The 18,444-nt window shown below is 62.4% G+C and overlaps 2 protein-coding genes across 3 annotated transcripts; both read right to left on the bottom strand.

Annotated features, from left to right (window-relative positions):
- Positions 1-1,587: 1,587 nt before the first annotated feature.
- On the bottom strand, positions 1,588-8,500 carry PHLDA3 (pleckstrin homology like domain family A member 3). Its single transcript, XM_068659862.1, has 2 exons — positions 4,593-8,500; positions 1,588-4,316 (listed from the first exon to the last, which is right to left on the bottom strand). The coding sequence occupies exons 1-2, from the start codon at positions 4,942-4,944 to the stop codon at positions 4,195-4,197; spliced, it is 474 nt and encodes a 157-aa protein (XP_068515963.1). The 5' UTR covers positions 4,945-8,500; the 3' UTR covers positions 1,588-4,194.
- Positions 8,501-8,646: 146 nt separating this feature from the next.
- CSRP1 (cysteine and glycine rich protein 1) lies at positions 8,647-18,443 on the bottom strand. Of its 2 annotated transcripts, none has more exons than XM_068659860.1 (6): positions 18,291-18,443; positions 14,350-14,462; positions 11,623-11,791; positions 10,814-10,940; positions 9,317-9,410; positions 8,647-9,066 (listed from the first exon to the last, which is right to left on the bottom strand). In XM_068659860.1, exons 2-6 carry the CDS (start codon positions 14,459-14,461, stop codon positions 8,990-8,992), a joined length of 579 nt encoding a protein of 192 aa, XP_068515961.1. In that variant the 5' UTR covers position 14,462; positions 18,291-18,443; the 3' UTR covers positions 8,647-8,989. The 2 variants fall into 2 exon arrangements, with proteins under 2 accessions (XP_068515961.1, XP_068515962.1); XM_068659861.1 differs by having other exon boundaries at positions 18,287-18,440.
- Position 18,444: the final 1 nt, after the last annotated feature.

Genomic DNA, 18,444 nt, shown 5'->3' on the forward strand with positions numbered 1-18,444 from the left:
GCTGAGGTCCGGCGCTGGATGTGCCCCCGGCGCTGCAGCCCTTTATAAGGCAAAAAGCCCCGCGGGGCCGTGCCTCCAGCATCTCTCCTCCGCCTGGGATTGTTCCCTGCCGCAGAGGAGCCAAATTTAGCCGGTGACAAAGGCGCTGCATTCCCCGCAGCCCTGCCCTGGGGACCCAAGGGCTCAGTGTCCGCAGCGCGGGCGATGCTTGGGATGCCATCTGCTGCGGGCTCAGGTTTCCTCCTCTGCTGGGACCCGGGCTGAGGAGGAGGGATGGGGTGGGGGCACCCCACAGCTCGGGGCTTCGGTTTCAAAGCCCTGAACTCCAGCCAGCAGCCAAAGGGCCGGCAGGAGCCCAGGGTCTGCCCATCTCTGCTCCAGCTGCTGTGACGAGGACATTTGGGGTCCTCACCTCTGGGTCATGAGATGTGGGGCTGCTTTTTGGGCTGGCTCCTGATGCTTTGGGCACCCCTCCGAGCTGCTGGTGGGTAGGACGGGGACAGGCTGAGAGCCTGGGGGGGACCAGTCTGAGGCCCCGTTCCTTGCACAGCAATGTCCCCCAGTGTTTGGGACACACCGATTAAAACCAGGGCTGCCACCGAGGGGGTGGATGCCAGCAGTGAATTCCCAGAGCTGCATGGGGAGGTCAAACCCCTTGGGACCAGCGGCCTCTTATAAAGGGAGCCATCAGCTGCTCTGCCTCTGCTAACGGGCTGACATGGTTACGCAAGGAAGTCGGTTTATATGTCCTAAAAAACATTCCGGTTTTCAGCCTTAGGCAAAATATTTTGAAAGACAGAGAGAAGAAGGATAAAGAAAAAGAAAGGAAAAAGAAAGGAAAAAAAAAAAAAAAAAAAAAGGAAAAAGGAAAAGGAAAAGGAAAAGGAAAAGAAAAAGGAAAAGAAAAAGAAAAAGAAAAAGAAAAAGAAAAAGAAAAAGAAAAAGAAAAAGAAAAAGAAAAAGAAAAAGAAAAAGAAAAAGAAAAAGAAAAAAGAAAAAGAAAAAGAAAAAGAAAGAGAAAGAGAAAGAGAAAGAGAAAGAGAAAGAGAAAAAGAAAAAGAAAAAGAAAAAGAAAAAGAAAAAGAAAAAGGAAAAGGAAAAGAAAAAGAAAAAGAAAAAGAAAAAGAAAAAGAAAAAGAAAAAGAAAAAGAAAAAGAAAAAGAAAAAGAAAAAGAAAAAGAAAAAGAAAAAGAAAAAAAGACTATTCTCAACAATCCAAAATTTCAGGCCCAGACACTGCCCCACTTCTAAAGCTCTTTCGGGGTATTTCCAGGCACTGCCACCCACCTCAGCCCCTGGACACGTCTCAGCATCCCCCGTTCCTGCTGCCTGGGCACAGCAGGGACACGGGGACACGGGGACATGGGGACACGGGTGTGCATGAGCTCTGCTGCCGCCCTCTGCAGCCCCACCGCCTGCTGCTCATGTCCCTGCTGGTGGCACCGCTCGTCACCTCCTGCTGGGACACCACGGCAGGAGATTTGGGATGGGGAGCCCTGAGCAGCTCCTGGGCCCCGCAGCATCCCGAGCATCACGCCATGGACAGCGGCGCTCGTCCTGCCCCTGGAGCCGTGCCGGAGCCTGCAAACCCTCTGCCAGCCCCCAGCAGCCGTCGGGGGCACCCCGGAGCTCCTCCCGCACCCGCTCCCACCCCCTGGCGCTGCACAAGGGCTGCCAGCACAGCACCCATGGGTGCTGGCCCCAGGGGGAACGGGGGCACCTTGGGGCTGGGAGCCGTGGAGCCAGCTTTTCAGGCTCCTGCCTTGGAGCTCAGGTGGCTCCGGGCACCTCGCTCCGTCCTGGGGCTCTGCCTGGTGGCCCCCAGCATCCCGGTGTCACCAGGGCTGGGTGACTCCCACCCCCCTCGCCGTGCCTCAGTTTCCCCACCTCCTGCAGCGTGAGGAAAGCTTCCCATGTGTCCTCACTCCGTTTTTTGGGCTGGAAGTGCCCCGAGAGCTCCCTTGCATCCCCACTCTGTGCAAGCAGCCAGCTCACCATCTCCGGTCCGGACCCACAACCAGCACCAGGTCACCGGCACTGGGGATGCACCAGACGCTGTCCCTTGTCTCTGCTCTGCTCTGGCCGAGCCTCTCGGCTCTTTCCTTGTTTTTCAGTCTTTGGGTGACCTTTTCCTCAGCCCCCACTGCCTGCCCACACCCACAGCACGCTGCCGAGGGGATTTGGTGGCACGCAGCCGGCTCTGGCAGGTTCCTCCTGCACCCAGGAGGCTCCAAGCCCCAGGGGACCGGGCTCAGCTGCACCTTGGGGTGCGCAGGGCGATGGGGAGCTTGGGATGGGGATGGAAAACCTCAGCTTTCCCCATGCCTGGACCTGAAACCTCAACTTAGCAATTTGCCTCGCTCTTTCTGTCCCTAAATTTCTCTTCCTAAATCATCTGAATTTCTACCCAGCTCACTGGTGCCCTGACCATGCTGCTGCCTCCTGTGTCAGAGTGCAAGGGAGGTGTCCACGGCCAGGGCTGCTGTGTGCACACCCCATGCTGCCCATTTTCCTCCCAGCTCTTTGCTGGCACTTAGAAAACAAAAGATATTTATTCACGGCGAGCAGGAGAGCAGGAAAGCCAAGACCCAGGAGTTAGGGCCCCCCAGGCTGGTGCAAAATTGAGAAAACCCCTTGTGCTGGTGCCGCCACCCCTGGGTGCTGCTCCTTAATGGTTCAGGCTTGGGATGCTCGCAGGGCTTCGCACAAACCCCGCTGAATGCCCCAACCCTGGGAGCTGGGGCTGTATGAGAAGCCAGGAAAAATCCCTGGAGATGTCTTGTGAGCACCGACACCGACCGCTGACCCCAAGAAGTGTGTGGGGATGGGGTCTGGGGGTGCTGGGCTGGCCCACGAGTGTCCCGAGCATCTGTGCCCTGAGCATCTCCCCATGGTTTGGGCCCCAGGAGTGCGAGTCGCTGGAGCCCCAGGAGCCAGAAAAACCCCAAGCCTGGGGGGTTTTCAAGCTCTGAGCCTCTGCTCCCCAGCACCCCCTGCACACCCCCCGTGCCGTGCTCCCCCCATGCAGAGCTCAGCCCAAGCGCACGGTTTGGCTCCGGCTGCACCCGCAGTGCCCCCCACTCATCTCCACTCACAGGCAGGGGGGGATTTAGGTAAAACCAACCTCCGAGGGCACGGGAGGAGAAAATGAGTGGAAAACCACCCGGCTCCTCATTCCCAGGCTGCTCAGAAAGCGCCCGGAGCGCCCGGAGCAGGCAGCGGCCGTGCCACCGTCCCTCCCCAAAAGCCACCCGGCGCTGGCTTGGCGCGGGGCCGCGTGGCCGTGGCACAGCCCGGGGGGGACATCGCATCGCGCCGTGCTGCTGCGTTCCCACGCAGCCGGGCAATCTCCCAGCGGATCTGCAGCGCCTCCGGCCGCGGGGCTGGGGCTCAGGCTCCGGCTTGCGGAGCTCGGCGGCTCCAGGCGCTCCGTCGGCGCTGCTGCTTGTCGGGGCAGAGCCCCAGCGCGAGGTCTCCTGCAGAGCCAGGCAGCCAAGCTCATCAGCCACCTTGGGAAGCCCTGGGGACAGCGGGAAGGGGTCCCGGGAGGTTGGGGGTGAGGAGGGGGGTTTGGGAGCCCGGCTGCGGGATGCCGGTGGATTTAGGGGGATGCCTCCAACCCGTGAAGCTCTGTGCAGGGTTTGTGCTCTCCCGTGCCCTGCGGGGCCCCACAAAACAAAGCAACAAGAAGGGAAGCAGCAGAAGGGCCTGTTTGGGGATGTGCTCGGTACAAGGAGTCCCCAGTGCCCCCACAGCCACGTCTCTGCACCGTCCAGGCACAGCGAGCAGGGGTCCCTGCCGCAGCAGCTCTCCGGCCCCGTCTCAGCGTGGGGGCTCAGGGGGAGCCGTGTCCCCTTCCACGTCCGTCTGTCCCAGAGCTCACTGCTCTACTGCTGCCTTCGGGCTCAGCCTCTCCCATCCCATCCCCTGTCCCGCAGGAGAGGCCTGGGGGGTCTCCACCAGCCCGCCACGGTCCTGCCCACGTTGGCTGAAGGACAGGGGGCCCCCAGGTGGGGACGTCACCTCCGTCATGTCCAGAGCCCCGGGCGGTGACCCTGGCTGTGTCCTTTGCCCCGTCGGTCCGAGTGGATGCGGCTCGAGCCCTGTGGCTCCTCCGGTTCCTCGCTGTCCTGCCCCAGGAGGGAGAGGCCGGCGCCTGCGCTGCCCTCCCCGGGGCCACCGAGGGCGGTGGCCTCAGTTGCCGGCCGGGATCCCGTTCTCCCCGCCGCCTGCCGAGCCGAGCACCGTCTCCATCCTGCTCCTGGGATGCTGCGGGGCCGCGGGCTGGCCTGGTGGGGCTGCGTCGTACTGCACCACTGCGGAGAGAAGGCGCTCGTCACCCACCCGGCTCACATTGGAGGGCAGATTTGGGCCCCCAGGGGAACTGGGGAGCAGGGTCAGCTGCGGTCCCCACCTTCATCCCACCTGCACCCCCCCAAATATGCATGCAATGCCCATACCCACCCACGGGACTGCCCCGGCCCCGGGACCACCGGTGCCGTGATTCCCCCGGGAGCGCCCTGGGGCTGGATGTGGCCCCCTGGGACGGGATCCCTGGGGTCCCCGCGCCCCGAGCACGGCGGGGCCGGTACCTGCTCTGCAGCTGTGCCGTGCCCGCACGATCTGGATGGCCTGCTGGTTCTTGAAGCGGACGAGGCCCATGGTGATTTCGGCGTTCCAGCCCGGGTCCTCCTGGGCGCAGCGGAAATCGATCTCGTGGCTGTCGTCCATCACCACGGTGAAGTAGATGTGCCGCTCCTTCCACTCCACGCACTCCACCGCCTTCATGCGGGCAAAGCTCAGCTCCTTGCGGCGCGAGCCCTTGGGCTCGAAGAGCTGCAGCCCCTTCTCGGTCAGCAGGCACCGCTTCTTCTTCCAGAGCTGCAGCAGCCCCCCGCTGCGCTTCTCCAGCACCCCCTCCCGCAGCACCTTCTCGGGGGTCATGGCAGCTCCTGGGTGCCGCAGGATCCTCAGCTCCTCCGGCCGAGCATCCCCCGATGGGGATTTCCAGCCCACCCAGGCGGGCGCCAGGACCCCCCCCGGCTCGGTGAGGGGCTCAGCGCCCCTGGGAACAGCCCCCCGGTGGCTCTCAGAGCGGGGCAGCACCGGGATGCCCCATGCCGGCCGTCCCTATCGCCGGGGCTCTGCCTCCTGCCCCATGCAGCGTGTGGGATCCCCGGCTCCGCGCTCCCCAGGATGTGTCGCTGCACGCCCGGCCGCTCTCCCACTTGCATTCCTTCCCCGCCTCGCCTGGCCCCTCCTGCTGTGCAGGCACCCTTCACGCCCAGGCGAAGCCCAGCCAGGCCCGGCACGGCCCCGCTGCACCCACCCCGAGGTTGCTTTTGGGGTGCCCGCAGGCGAGAGCAGCCCCGAGGCCCTCTGTGAACCCCACAGGACTGCGGGGGGCGGTGGCAGTGGGGACGGGGGTGGCGGGTGCAGCACGAGGTGACCGTGGCTACAGGGGGGCAGTGGCACCCGCACGTGGGGCCAGTTGGGGAAGGGGCTTGGGGGGCACTCCTGGACAGGAACGGGTTGTGGGGTGAGGTGGCAGCTAGGGCAGGGGGCTACGGGGCTGGCACAGGGGGCGATGGGGTGCGGTGCCCCCTGCAAATGGGGCTGTGGGGTCAGTGCAGTGCCACCGGGGGTGCGACGCTCTGGGCACAGCACCGACCTTGGGGGAGCTGTGGGGACCCCTTAAGCCCTCCCAGGGAGAAGGACTCGATGTCCCCAGCCTGTCCCGCAGCGAGGAGCAGCACCCCCAGCCTCGTGTGACCTGCAGGGAGCAGGGCTGGGGCAGCACGGCACAGCCCGGTCCCGACGGAGTCCTCCCTCCCCGCAGGCAAAACCCCGGCGCCTTTCCAGCCCGTCTCGTTCCCGGCCACCGCAGCTCCTCTGTTCCCATGCCAGCGCCTGGTGGAGGGCTTGGCCCGGGTTTGCTGCCCCTGGGGACACCTGGGGGCACCGTGCTGGCCCTGGGCTGCTCGAGGGGGGGACGGTCACAGCCCCACGGGTGGCTGGATGAGCCCCCGGAGATGCTGAGGGCACAGGTCCCTTCGCCCTGCAAGGGCTGGAAGGGGAAAAAATCCCCATGGAGCTGTGCTGGGGTCACCATCCGGGGCTGGTGCCCGCCGGGGGCAACGCTGGCAGCCGGCGTGGCCGGGGGGCAAGTCTGCAGCCCAGGAGAGGTTCCTCATTATCCCTCATTAACAGGGCAGGGCCGTGGCTGCCGCAGCCAAGAACTGGTTCGTGCTCCCCGGGGCCAACCTCGCCACGCTGGCACGGCTCCTGCCTGTCCCGGGTTTCGGGATGTCGGGTGGCCTCGGCTCCTCCGTGGTACCCAGTGCCCCCACCGGGGCTGGGCACGGCCGGGGGTCACCCCAAGCACCGCTTTTAGGGGAGCAGAGGTGCCTGGGTCCATCCCCCCAAGGAGCACCCGGGGCTGTTTTCCCTCGCACTGGCAAAGCTCAGCTCCAGGGATGCTGCATTGCAGGAATTTGGGGAGAGGTTTGGGGGCTGCAGTTCCCAGCTCACACCACTCGCTGCAGGCTCCTTCCTCGGCACCTGGGGAGAGCCCAGGGCTGCCAAACCCCCAGCCCTGCTGCTCACGGCCTCGCCACCACGGCGAGATCATCTTCCCACAGCCACGGAGGCAAAGGAGCTTCGGCCAAGGCTTTCTCCACACCTCTGTCCCTGGGTGTTTGGGGACACCCTTGGGTGCAGCTGTCCGGATGTGTCCGTCTGTCTGTCCGGCGCCGTGCCCGTGCACGGGGAGCAGGAACCAGCAGAGGGTAGCAGACGGTCGCAGCCGTCCCGCTGCAGATGGGGCCAGGGCATGCCCGGAGAGCCCCCCTGATCCCAGTTGTTCTCTGGGGTCTCGCCCCATCACCTCCTGCTCGCTTGCTCTTGGGAGCATCCCCAAGAACAAGCGAGCAGCCTGGGAGCAGCTCTGCCGAAAATGCCCAGCAGGGACGAGCCCCAGCCAGCCCCTGGGCTGTGTTAGCACGAGCTGACAGGCACTGAGCATGGCTCTGAGCCCCTCGGTACCCCGAGATGGAGACCAACAAGGGAGGCCAGTGGGGAGGAGCAGGCGAGGTGGAGGAGAGGCCGAAGGACTGGGTTTGTTCAGCCAGGGGATGGCTCGGTGAGAACAAAGTGCAGTTTTCCACTGCTTGGAGGAGAAAAACACAGAGAAAAGGGATGCAGAAGTGCACAGCAAAAGGACAAGAGACAACAGACCTGCGTGCCACAAGGGGGACTGATGCTCACAAGGAGCCAAACGCGGTGGCACCTCCGTCTTTGGAGGGTTGACCTGACCGGACACCAGGAGCTCTGCTCAGCCCTTTGGAGCTGGCCCCGCAGGGCAGGCGGCTGGGCTGGAGACCTCCACGGGCCCCTTCCACCCTCTGCCTTTCAGACATCCCCAAAAAAAACCACCAAACCCATCAGTTTTCCCAGCTTTCCAGGTCTCCAGGAGCCAGCAGCCTGAGCGGAGCCCATCACACTCGCAGCACGCCAGCACCCCCCTGCTCCCTGACACCTCCCCTACAGCTACGAGGAAACGAGCCCGAAGCAAGGCTTGCTCTGCCTTTATTGACTCGACAGCAGCGCTTGGACGGGCGCCCAGCACGGCGCAGGCAGCTGCAGCACGGCACCCACCCCACGCTCACGGAGAGCAAGGGCGGCTTCCTCCCCCTGTGCCCCCTCTCCGGGGCGGCCAAGTTTCGGTCTCTGCACCGCGGGTGCTGCCCGAGCCCGCTGCTCTCCCTGCTGCTCACACCCCTCCTGCACCGGGTGCCTCCTGCCACCGCCTCAGCCAAACCCCAGCCGGGCAGATCCAGCACAACCCGGCCAGGAGAGGGCTGGGGGACAGGCTGGGTGATGGGACGGCGGTGGGGAGGTTGGCTGGGAAGGCAGAAAGGGCTTGCTGCCCACCCCAGCTGCCCAAACGCCACATGAAAATCAAGGGTGGGATGAATAACTTAACTCCATAAAGGTGCCCAAGTCCTACCCAAGGGATTTCTGCCTCTCCTGTGCTTCTTCAAACACCACCCGTCCCATTTGCCCAACCGTGTTTACAACCACGGTGCTTCAAAAAGCACCAAAACTCCCTCTGGAGCTCACCAGGGATAAACTCTAAGCTGCAGCGAGGCTGATCCTGTGGGTATCTCCCACGGGTCAAAGGAGAGAAGCACAGAGAGAAGGCGAAGTGTTTAGCTGAAAACAAATTAAACCTGGGAAGCTGCCAAACTGGTGGATCACGATCCAGGGTGCTGCAAAGTAAAACAACAAAAAAAAAAATCTCAGGAGTGGGTGAAAAGTTCTTAATTATCCAGCAGTGCTGGGCACGCCTGCTTGGAGGAGCGCCACGTAACAGCCCAGACAGGGGCGTCGATTTGGTGCGCACGCATGGCGGCACCACCACACACCCAGGTTCTACTGTGGGCTTGCAGGAAGGAGGCAGAAATTTGGGAACGGCCCCGCAGGGAGGGAGCAGGGGCAGAGCCCGGCCAGCAGAGCCCAGCTGGGCCATGTCGAGTCCCAGTGAGCTGCTCCCCAGCTCCTGCTTTAACCACGAGCCCCCATCACCAACATTTCCCGTCCTCCCTGCTCAGTCCGGGGGGAATAACCTCTCAGGCAAGGCCAGGCTTGGGTCAGCTTTGATGTTTATTCCTTGCTCGGTGACACAGCGCAGCGTGGCACATCCTGGCGGCACGGGCGACGGAGCAGAACGCTTTGGGCACGGGGGCCTCGCTGCGGGTGGGGGCGAGCTGTGTCCCCAGCTGCGGCCGTGCCAGCGGGACCCGGGGTGGCCGTGGGGGTCCCGCAGCTTTGGGGGGCGTTGGGCCAGGGCAGGGGGAAGGCACTGGTGCTGCGAAGCAGCGGGCAGGGAGGGATGAGGGTGAGGGTGCTCACGGCGGTGCGGGGAGGGCCGGGAAGCCCGGGCTGGTCTGGAGGGGCTCAGGGCGAGCGGAGCCCGGCTCCCGGTGCCTCACTGCGAGTGGATGAGCGCCCCGGCCCCCTGCCCGAAGCCGAAGCCTTTGGGTCCGAAGTTCTTGGCATAGCAACCTGCAGAGTGAGGGAAGAGAGAAAAGGTAAGGGCGGCAGCACGAGGGGAGCACGGGCACACAAGCGGGTCCTTCTCCTGAAGAAGGCACTGCTGAAACAGGTCGGGGTTTGCCCTGTCTGCCGGGCAAACAGAGAGGCCCCCGGCCCCGCAGCCAGCCCCCAAACCAGCTGCGGGGGTCATCACCTCCCCAGCCCTCGCTCCCATCCCAGTTCCCAGCACGGGGCTTGACCCCACGGAGGCAGCACGCACCTTTGCAGTAGATCTCCCCGTCTTTGTCTGCCAGGGTGGTGGACTCCAGGCTCTTGCCACACTTGGCACAGCGGAAGCAGGACTTGTGCCAGGACTGCGGGACAGGAGCAGAGCACGGTCAGACAGTAGCCAGGGACAGGGCAACAACGCTTTGGCTACCAAGTGGGTCCCTTTGGAGACCCAAAACCATGAGCAAAGAGGTCTGGAGAGGACGAAAGCCCTTCTGTGGAAGAGCTGTCCTCCCTGCCTCTGTGCTCAGCGAAACCCCCAGCCCCAGGGGGAGGACACAGAGGGGAAATGTCTGATGTGGTCACTGCTCCCACGCTGAGCCCATACGAGAGCCTTCAGCCCACCTGCAGCAGTCGCTTCAGGCAGCAGGTAAGGAGCAGTCACCCCCTTTTTGGGTCTAAAACACGAGGATAAATCCCCCGGCTTAGTGGCCTGGGATCCACCGCTGCTGCTGCACCTCAGCCTGGGGTTGGTACGGGGGGGTTGACACCTGCCCCTGCACAGCTTCAGCTCCAAGGAAGGCAACAAACAGATAGTAAGAACGCAGAAATCAGCCAGCGTTTAAAAATAAAACTCCCCCACGGCCCTGCCAGTCCTCCGGGGATAAATGAGCTCACAGCCTCGGAGCAGCCCGCGGAGTAGCCAGAGCCGCTCACGGAGGAATTTAAATAAACAGTTTGGAAAACATGAAACCTTTTTTGGAAGAATATGTGAAATTAGGGCCGGGGGAGGAGGTAGCAGATGGAGTCATCCAGCAAACATTAGCACATGAAATACATGCCCTGGAATCCTCGGAGGTCTCTGTTCGAGCACAATGGCTTTGCCAGATTTGGGTCCCTGTAAACATCGACAACAGCAGGAGGCCGAAAGCCCAGGTCATCATTTTAAGGACAACTTTGCCTTCCAAACCTGGGCTGACCCACAACACATCCATCACAGCCCCTGCATCACCGGCCGTGAGGCTGGGGACACGGCGGATCCCAGCAAAAAGATGATCTGGGCATGGTGAGCACCAACCAGGGCTGCTGCGGGGTGTCCGGCACCGACCCCAGCTGACCCGGTGGGCTCCACACCTCCACCCACCTCCCCCTGCCCCGGGAGCAGCAGGGACCTCGGGAATTCACTCCCTGCCCCGAATTTGGGCTGCAGCACCCCAGCCAGCAGCTGAGGGTGGAGAAGACCCACTGGATAATGTGCTTGACCAGTCAGCAGTGCCAGTGGCCACGGTCCCACCACTGCTCATCCTCCAAACCCATTCAGCAGCAGGGACATCCACCGTGTCCCCCACTGATCAGCGCTGACTACGTTTTATAAAAAATGTTTTTCTTTCCCACCCACGGGCCTGGAGGAGTGAGGCCACCTGGAGAACCTGGTTCCCAGAGGTGCCACGTGCTCTCCTTTAGGCTCCCAGTGGGACCTGTGTGGGTCCCCCTGCCACACAGCCACCTGTGTCACGTGTCCCCCCCTCCTCTCCATCCCGTTCCTTACCTTTCCAGCTCCGATCACCTTCTCGGCCGCATACACCGCCTGGCCGCAGCGAGGGCACCCGTCAGACCCCCCGACTTTCTGGGCCATTCTGGAGGCGTTGGGGTTGGTGGGTCGGTGGGACTGGCCCCTGTGGAGGGGAGGGAGGACATTATTAGGGCTGCGGGAGCAGGAAGGAGAAGGGAAGGGCTGTGGGAAAGCAAACCCCAACCCAGTTTTGGGGGGCCTGGCAGGGCGGTGTTGAGCCCCATGAGCTGGGTGCTGGGAGGGGATGGGCAGCAGGCTCGGGCTGTGGGGATGTGACCCACCAAGCCCTCACCCCACTGAGAAGATGGGAGCAGATGTGGGCCTCCTGCCAGCTGCGTGGCATGCCCAGGACGTGGGAAGCTCCCTGAAACCAGTGGGCAGCTCTCTGGGCCCTGCTGGTCCTCCAGGAGGTTGTTCCTTTGGCCAGGAGGGGTGACCCACCCGAGTCCACTTCCCCCACAGGGACACCACGGGACAGGGCTGAATCCTCAGCACCTCGGTGTCACCAGGAGCTGGGTTACGCCGGGCTTCTCCCTGCTCCCTGGGCACAGGGCCCAGCTCGTGGCTCTCAGCTCGCCCTGGAAATTTCATCCCCAGGGTGACAGAGGAAGGCTGTGTGGGGCGGGTGTCCCTGGGGAGCAAGGTGCCCTCAGCACCCTCCAGATTAAGGTCTGCTGGTCGGGGTTTTCTGGGCTCCACAGCCAAGCAGCACGGCTGGGCAGATGTGAGGGGAAAAAGACGTGTGCCCACAACAGCCCTGGTTTCAAAACAAGGCTTCAACTCACTCTTCGTATTTGATTCCCAGAGACTCGCCCTTGTCAGTGCTCAGGGTCCCGGCTCCCATCCCGTATCCGTAGCCCTTGGGGCCGTACTTCTTGCCATAGCAGGACTTGCAGTAGATCTCCTCTCCATGCACGGCAACGGTGGTGCTGTCCAAGTTCTTCTTACAGACCACTAGAAGAGAGGGGAGGGCCCAGCCATTAGCCTGCACCCAGATCTCCCTAATTAGCTGGAGAAAACAAGTCCTCACAAGGGATAGCACAGCTCGGCTTTCAAGGAGCAGGAAACCCGAGACAAGATCATTGTTCAAAGGGAGCGCATGCAAAACAGCTGGAGATAAGGATCACAACAAGAACATTGTCTGGCTTTAAAAGGAAGCAACCATCAAAGCTACCAGGCTGATAATAAATAAGGCAACAGCTCTGTTAACCCCGCTGCTGCCGGCATCCTGGGGGGAATGGTGAAGGGAACAGGAGCCAGGACGGGGCAGATTTCCCCCCCAGACCCCAGGCAGGTTCCCAAGGAGGTGTTTGTGCCAACACGAGTCACCCCGGGGTTTTGACACGAGCAGGGTGTGCAGGGGCACACTCAGCACACCTGAGGCATTCAAGCCTTGGGCATCAGCGTGGGACACAGGACGGGACACGAGGGGACAGCAGGGGGACTTGGGGACCCGGCTGAGCCCATCCAGAGCCCAAGCCCGGTGCTGTGCTCAGACCACACAGGCTCCTTGCCCGACTTTTAGGTTTTCCTGACTCCTGTCCCAGCTCTGATCTCAGCCTCCACCTTGGCTTCCAAGCCCTTCCTGGCACTCAGCACCCAGCAAGCTGCAACGGAAGGAGAGCAGCAGCCCAGCAGGCTCGCAGCAATCTCTGGTGTTTACCTGCCCCATACGGAGCAAGACGCCCAAGGCAGAGTCCACGGCACTGGCAGCCAGCCCCAAAACAGATCCTGTTACAGCTGTGACCCAGCCTTCTCCATCCTGCTTACATGCCTTAAATGTCAACGCTCCCAGCAGCCCGTTTCCCTCCCCACCAGCAGGAAAGTTTCTTGGCCTTTACCAATATCGCAGGAATGCAAACAGAGCACGGCGCTCCTAAATTCGGGGCGAGAGGCAGCGGCCCCGTTACTAAATATGGTGCTTCTCCTCCATGGCAGCCCCGCACGCTGCTGATGGGAAAAAGGAGGTGGAAAAGGAGCAGGAGGTGGATGGGGAGACGTTGTCTTGCCATCTAAGGAGGGTCTGGCAGGGTCTCCTGCTGGCTGCGGGCACTCCGGTGAAGGGGTCCTGTGGCTGCCAAAAGGTGGAGGGCACGTGGGGTGTCACCGTGGTACCCTGGAGCTCATCGGGGGCAACTCTGTGCCCACACGGACCCTGCAGGCCTGGAATTTGGGGACAGGCACCGGCTGGTTTAAAGGTTTTGTGCTAGGGGGGTAGCAAAGCGCAGCATCTGGCTTCCTCCTTCTCTGCCCCGCGTCTGAAGCAGCCGCACTTTGCAAGGCAACACAAAAATTCCTCCCCGTCTGCTTCCTCGAAATCAGCCCCGGCTCCCCGTTTTCTGCATTGCAGAGATTCCAGCACCCTGCCCTCATCGCCTGAAGGACCCTTTGTTTTTCTAGGAGCAGCTGAGCTGCCCCACATCAGCCCTCCAGGAGCCGAGGCCGGCAGCCCCTTGTGTTCCACTCCTGCCTCGCTGCGCTGCCTGGGCTGGACGCCCGCCACGCAGTCAGTCAGCACTCACTCCCGGAGCCGATCTCCTGTTTGAAGGCACTGTGGTAGGTTTGGCTCCCTTCTGCTTATTTTCTTGGCAAATCAGGCCCGAGTGTTTGTTTTTCTGCCCTAAAGATAACGGCTTCGAATTCCCCGGTGGGGCCCAAGCGCAGCACAGGGGCAGAGGCTGGGAAGGCAGGCGGAGCGGGGAGCAGAGCACGGGGACAGCAGCCCGGGCTGGATTCGCCTCCAAACCTCTCCCTGGTGGCTTGTTTCTGTGCGTTCCCTTCTCAGAGCAATGCCTCGTGCCTGATTTCTTGGCTCCTGGTGCCAGCACCGTGCTCTGGGTGCTGGTGTGGTGCGAGCATCCCCCAGCACTGCCCCTCTGTGCAGAAAGGGCTGTGGGGAAGGACGGCTGCGGAGCAGGGAGACCTCAATCCTCAGCCTGGAGGGAGCTCCGAGAGCCCCCAGCAGCATTGTTTCGGGAGGTAAAAGCCAGTGGCGGGGGCAAACAAAGGAAACGTCCCCACCCTCCTTATCTGGGGCTGCGGAAGAAAGGATTTCCTGCTGCAGGGAGCCAGCACAACCTGCCACCGCTCCTGCCCATCTGGGGACAGCTGCTCAGGGACAGCAAACTGCCCAAACTGCCCTCCTGGTCCCCTCGAGCCACAGCGAGCTTCTCAGCCCAGACACGGCCCCACAGGAGGGCTCCTGCTCCCTTCATGCTGAGCAGGGAGCTGCTGTCCCACGCCTGCATCCTTCTGTCCGCAGCCCAAGGGCTTTGAACCTGCAGCGTGGCTGTCCTGGCTTTAAGGAGCTGCTCTCAGCAAGGTGACACTGCTCGCCAGGCCCTGTGCTGCTGCCCTGCTGTCTCCAAACGGAGATGTGAGTGGCCAGGAGCTGCAGGGGAGTGTTGGAGGGTTCCTGCAGAGCACAGCAAGGGAGGGACCCCCGCGGTCAGTCCCCGGCCAGATCCCACAACCAGGCTGAGGGGTGAGCAGGAGGCTGGGCTGGTACTCACTGCAGAGGAAGCAGGACTTGTGGAAGCTGCTGCCTTCACACTGCACCTCCTCGGCGAAGTACACCGCCTTCTGGCACACGCCACATTTCTTCCCTCCTCCCCAGTTCGGCATTCTGCGGAGAAAGCAGAGGTAGAAAATGTTTGTTGGTTGCATCAGGGCACCCGCTGATGTCCCCAGACACTTGGGGGCTCTGGCACCGTGCCCCCAACAGCTTCCAAACCCTGGGGACACCTGGCCGGTCGCTCACATCTCCTCCCTGTACGGGGACCTCAATCTGCTCCAGAACTGCAGGAGCAGTGCAAAGGCTGCGAAATGGGCAGCCCAGGGGTGCAGGACAAGCACCTGAGCACTGCCGTGCAGCTCCTGGGCAGGATATCAATGCTTCTGCTTCTCCCTCCTCTTTTCCTGAAACGTCTCTGGTGATGCGTGGCCAAAAGGCCCCTTTATCGGCAGATCTGCAGGTAAAATCTGCAGCTAACCCCAAAATATTAGGAGAGGTTAACACGGGTGGCTTGTTTTTGAAGACCAGGCCAGCAGAAACCTCAGGGCACCCCAAATCAGCACAGTCCTGCTAGGAGGTGCTGAGAGAGGCCGGCTGGTTGAGTGTAGCCATGAGGAGGATCTAATGGCAACCCCAGGTAACTGCAAAGACACCAGAACCAAACAATTTTTGGTGGTGCCCCGTGGTGTGGGATGGGTCCGTGGGCACAAGCTGCAGCTTGGGAGCTCTCCAAGGGCCTCTCCCCATCAACACCTCCATCATCCTCCATCCTGCTTCCAGCTTCCCCGTCCCCAGCTCCTGAAAATTGGGGGGAGAGGTCCCCAAAGCAATCAGCCCTCGCACTGCACACCCCCAAGCCGGGTGCCAGCCCCCCACGGGCAGCAGCAGAGGCAGGGAGCTGGGTCAGGAGCTGTTTGGGTGAGAGCCGGAGGCAGGAAGCCCGTTGGGAGCCGGGTTTCCGACCAGCGCGTGGCCTCGATGCCAAATCCCTCCCTTTCGGCCAGATCCTTTGCATTGCCTTAAAAGGGCACGAAGCGTTTCTCTGGAAAGCGCCTTATTTCGGGATTTCCTCCTGTCCTGGCAGGAGGGAGCCGCCAGGTTCAGGAGCTGACCCTGGGGGGGCAGAAGGAGCCCGGGCAGCCCCCCCATAGCCCCGGGCCCCTCCTGCACCACGCCAGACCCCTCAGGAACTGCACGCCGCTGGCTGTGGCACGTGCTTGGGGCTCTCCTGTCCCTTCCCAAGCGGGGAACGGCCACCAGGTCCCACCACGGGGGGCTTTGGAGCCCCCCCCCCACCCCCCTGCTCCCCAGCCGGGCACCCCCAGCACGCTCAGAGACACAGCACCCACCCAGTTTGGGGCCAGCCGCTCCTCTTTGCCTCTGCCACGTGGTTTTTGGTTTTGTTTTCTTTTTTGTTTTTCCCCTTTCCAGCAGCAGCAAAGGAAGAAGCTTCCTCTACCCAAAGCGAGACATCTGCAGCAGGGGCAGGGGAACCCCCCCAGAAAGCACCCAGCAGCACACAGGCAGCCCCAAAAAAGCCCGATAAACGTCCCCAGGCAGGATGGATCTGTAGGGAACTGGCTTGCCCTGGGGACACACAGGGCTCGTGAGGGTCACAGCAGGGCGCAGAGAGCTGGACAGAAGCTCCCAGTCCCAGGGAACTCCACACAACACGCAGGGCACGTGCTGACAGCCCGGCAGGCTGCAAGAGAGGCAGAAAAGCAGCGTCTGGTACGGGGCAGTGTGGGCAGGAAAAACAGAAATCGAGGGGTGATCCCAAACCCTGCGGAGAGCCCCGCTCACGGTGCCTGCAGCAGCTGCCTCGGGTGTCCAAGCAAAATGCTCCCGCCGGCCATCCGGGCACAGCCGTCACCCCAGCACCCCGTTAACGGCTGTGGGAGGCTTTGCAATCATTTCCACATTTCTCAGCGGGCTCTGAGCCTCCAGGCCCCATCGCCACCCTGGTAACACTTCTCCAAATCCCCACTGGGCCTGCTCTGAATGAGGAACACAAGGGCCCTGCAGCCAAAGACCTCGCTGAGCACGGGCACGAGTGAGACCCAGGGCAGCCAAAATCAGGATTATTCCTCTCCCTCCTGCAGCTCCACATCCCCCAGCAACGAGGAAATCCCAACCGGAGCCCTCCAGGCAGCATCCTCCGTGCCAGCCGTGGCTCAGCACTGCTCCGAGCAAGGCAAGAGGCCCTACAAACCAAGACAGCGCCGTGCTACCGACAGCTGCATGGCTCAGAAGCAAAGAACCACGAGTCTGACGTGTTTTGGAGATTAACCATAAATCCAGAGCCTGGTGTCTGGCCCTAGAGCAGCACCACTCACCTGCTCAGTGCGAGCAGCAGCCTCACCTTCCAGATGAGCCTGCGGCGCACCGAGTCGGGAGGCAGCCTAGGCTAGGCTAAAGAACCAGGCACAAACCAGTACAGAACCAGCATGTCCCAGTGCTCTGGGATGCTGCTACACCTGGGACATCAGCGTCATCATTTGTGCTCCTGCACCAGCTGGAAAACCATCCCCATCTGCTGAAAATACCCCGCAGGAACTCGTCACAGGGCACTCGCTTCGTGCTTGGAGGAGCTCGCTAAGGGCCAGGAGACCCAAGCTGGCCTGTGTGAAGGGTTATTTTTCTCGCAGGGAGCATTAATAAGAGGGGATGGCAGGAAAGCACCAGTGCTGCACAAAATTCATGGCCTGGCGAAGGGACAGGACAAGGGGAGGGAAGCACAGCTGGAACCCCAAGCCCTGGGGTGCAATTGCTGCCTTCCAGATTGCAGCACAGCGCCCAAAGCAGTGAACTGACCCCACGGCAGCAGCTGTATAGGACCAGACATCTCTGGGGGCTTTGCCTGGATGGGAAGGGAGAAGGTCGGGGGGTCTGAGGTGGAAAGAGACCCTCAGCACCACCAGTACCCAGAGCAGGATGCTTGGTGCTGCTTCTGCTGCCGTCTCAAGGCAGGTCTGCAGCTCTGCTGTGTAGGGACGGGGCCGGCACCAGGCCAGCGGGGTGCTGAGCCCGCTGCCATACATGGGTATTTGTGAGCGCTCACCCAGCACGACCACCACGTGCCTGCTGCTGCCCGCTGCTCACACAGCAAACCTGTCAGCTTCCTACCACAACTGGACGTTCACCTGGTTTGTCAGAGAAAAAAACCGATTTCACCTAGAACAAACGCCCAAAGCATTTCCAGGTAGGCGAAGAAAAGCTCCTGACTTCCGCAGGAATCAAACCCTTTAATCCGACCGAGCCCACCTGAGCTTTTGCAAACCTTTCTGCCCCCTGGGTCACGTCTCGGCAAAACGAGCGAGCCCCTTTCCAGCCTCGCCACCGAAACCTGGAGGCGCGGAGGCCACGCCGATGTCCCACCATCACCATGTCAGTGCCTGTGTCCTCTTGCTCCCTGCATCCCAGCCCAGCACCGATTCCTCGAGGGGAGCTCGGGGATTTGGAAGCAGCTGCTGCTGAGCTTGGCAGCACCCGCTGCGCCTGCCAGGCGCTAATTAACGCCCTCTCCTACGCCCTGGCCCCGCTGCCAGCTCCGAGGATCTGCCTGAGAGCATCCAGCCAGGTCCTGAGGGATGGGGATGGGGATCCCCCGACACAGGGCTCTGCAGGGGAGGAGGGGATTGAGGGGATGCAGGAGGGAAATAGGGGGATGCAGGAGGGGATCGGGGGGATGCAGGAGGGGGTCAGGGGGGATGCAGGAGGGGGTCAGGGGGGGATGCAGGAGGGGGTCAGGGGGGGATGCAGGAGGGCACCTGCCCCCTCCAGGGCTCCCCACGCTGACAGACGAGGCGGCAGCCGAGCTTAGGGCCAGGAGGGAGCCCCTCGGCATCACGGCCCCCCCCACCCCCCTCCTCCTCCTCCTCCTCCTCCTCTTCCTCCACCCGTGCCCCCCTTCCCCACCCGGGGGGGTCCCGCACCTACCTGCAGCGGGGCCGGGTCGGGTCGGGTCGGGTCGGGTCGGGTCGGGAAGCGGCGGGCGCGGCGCTGCTCAGCCCGAGGCCGCTCGGGGGCTTTTGTTGGCGGCGGGAGAAGGCGGCGCTTGGCGCTCAGCGATGGCCCGGCCCGGCCCGGCCCG

This window comes from Anas acuta, chromosome 24, assembly GCF_963932015.1.
Source record: "Anas acuta chromosome 24, bAnaAcu1.1, whole genome shotgun sequence".
NCBI lineage: Eukaryota > Metazoa > Chordata > Aves > Anseriformes > Anatidae > Anas > Anas acuta.

Bases quoted from the DNA above. Each gene is read 5' to 3' on its own strand.
- PHLDA3 (XM_068659862.1), bottom strand. From the start codon at position 4,944: ATGACCCCCGAGAAGGTGCTGCGGGAGGGGGTGCTGGAGAAGCGCAGC. The intron at 4,317-4,592 runs GTACCGGCCCCG...TTCTCTCCGCAG, and splicing joins ACGGCACAGCTGCAGAGCAG to TGGTGCAGTACGACGCAGCC.
- CSRP1 (XM_068659860.1), bottom strand. From the start codon at position 14,461: ATGCCGAACTGGGGAGGAGGGAAGAAATGTGGCGTGTGCCAGAAGGCG. The intron at 9,411-10,813 runs GTAAGGAACGGG...CCTGTCCCGCAG, and splicing joins AGGTGATCGGAGCTGGAAAG to TCCTGGCACAAGTCCTGCTT. The intron at 9,067-9,316 runs GTGCGTGCTGCC...CTCACTCTGCAG, and splicing joins CGGGGAGATCTACTGCAAAG to GTTGCTATGCCAAGAACTTC.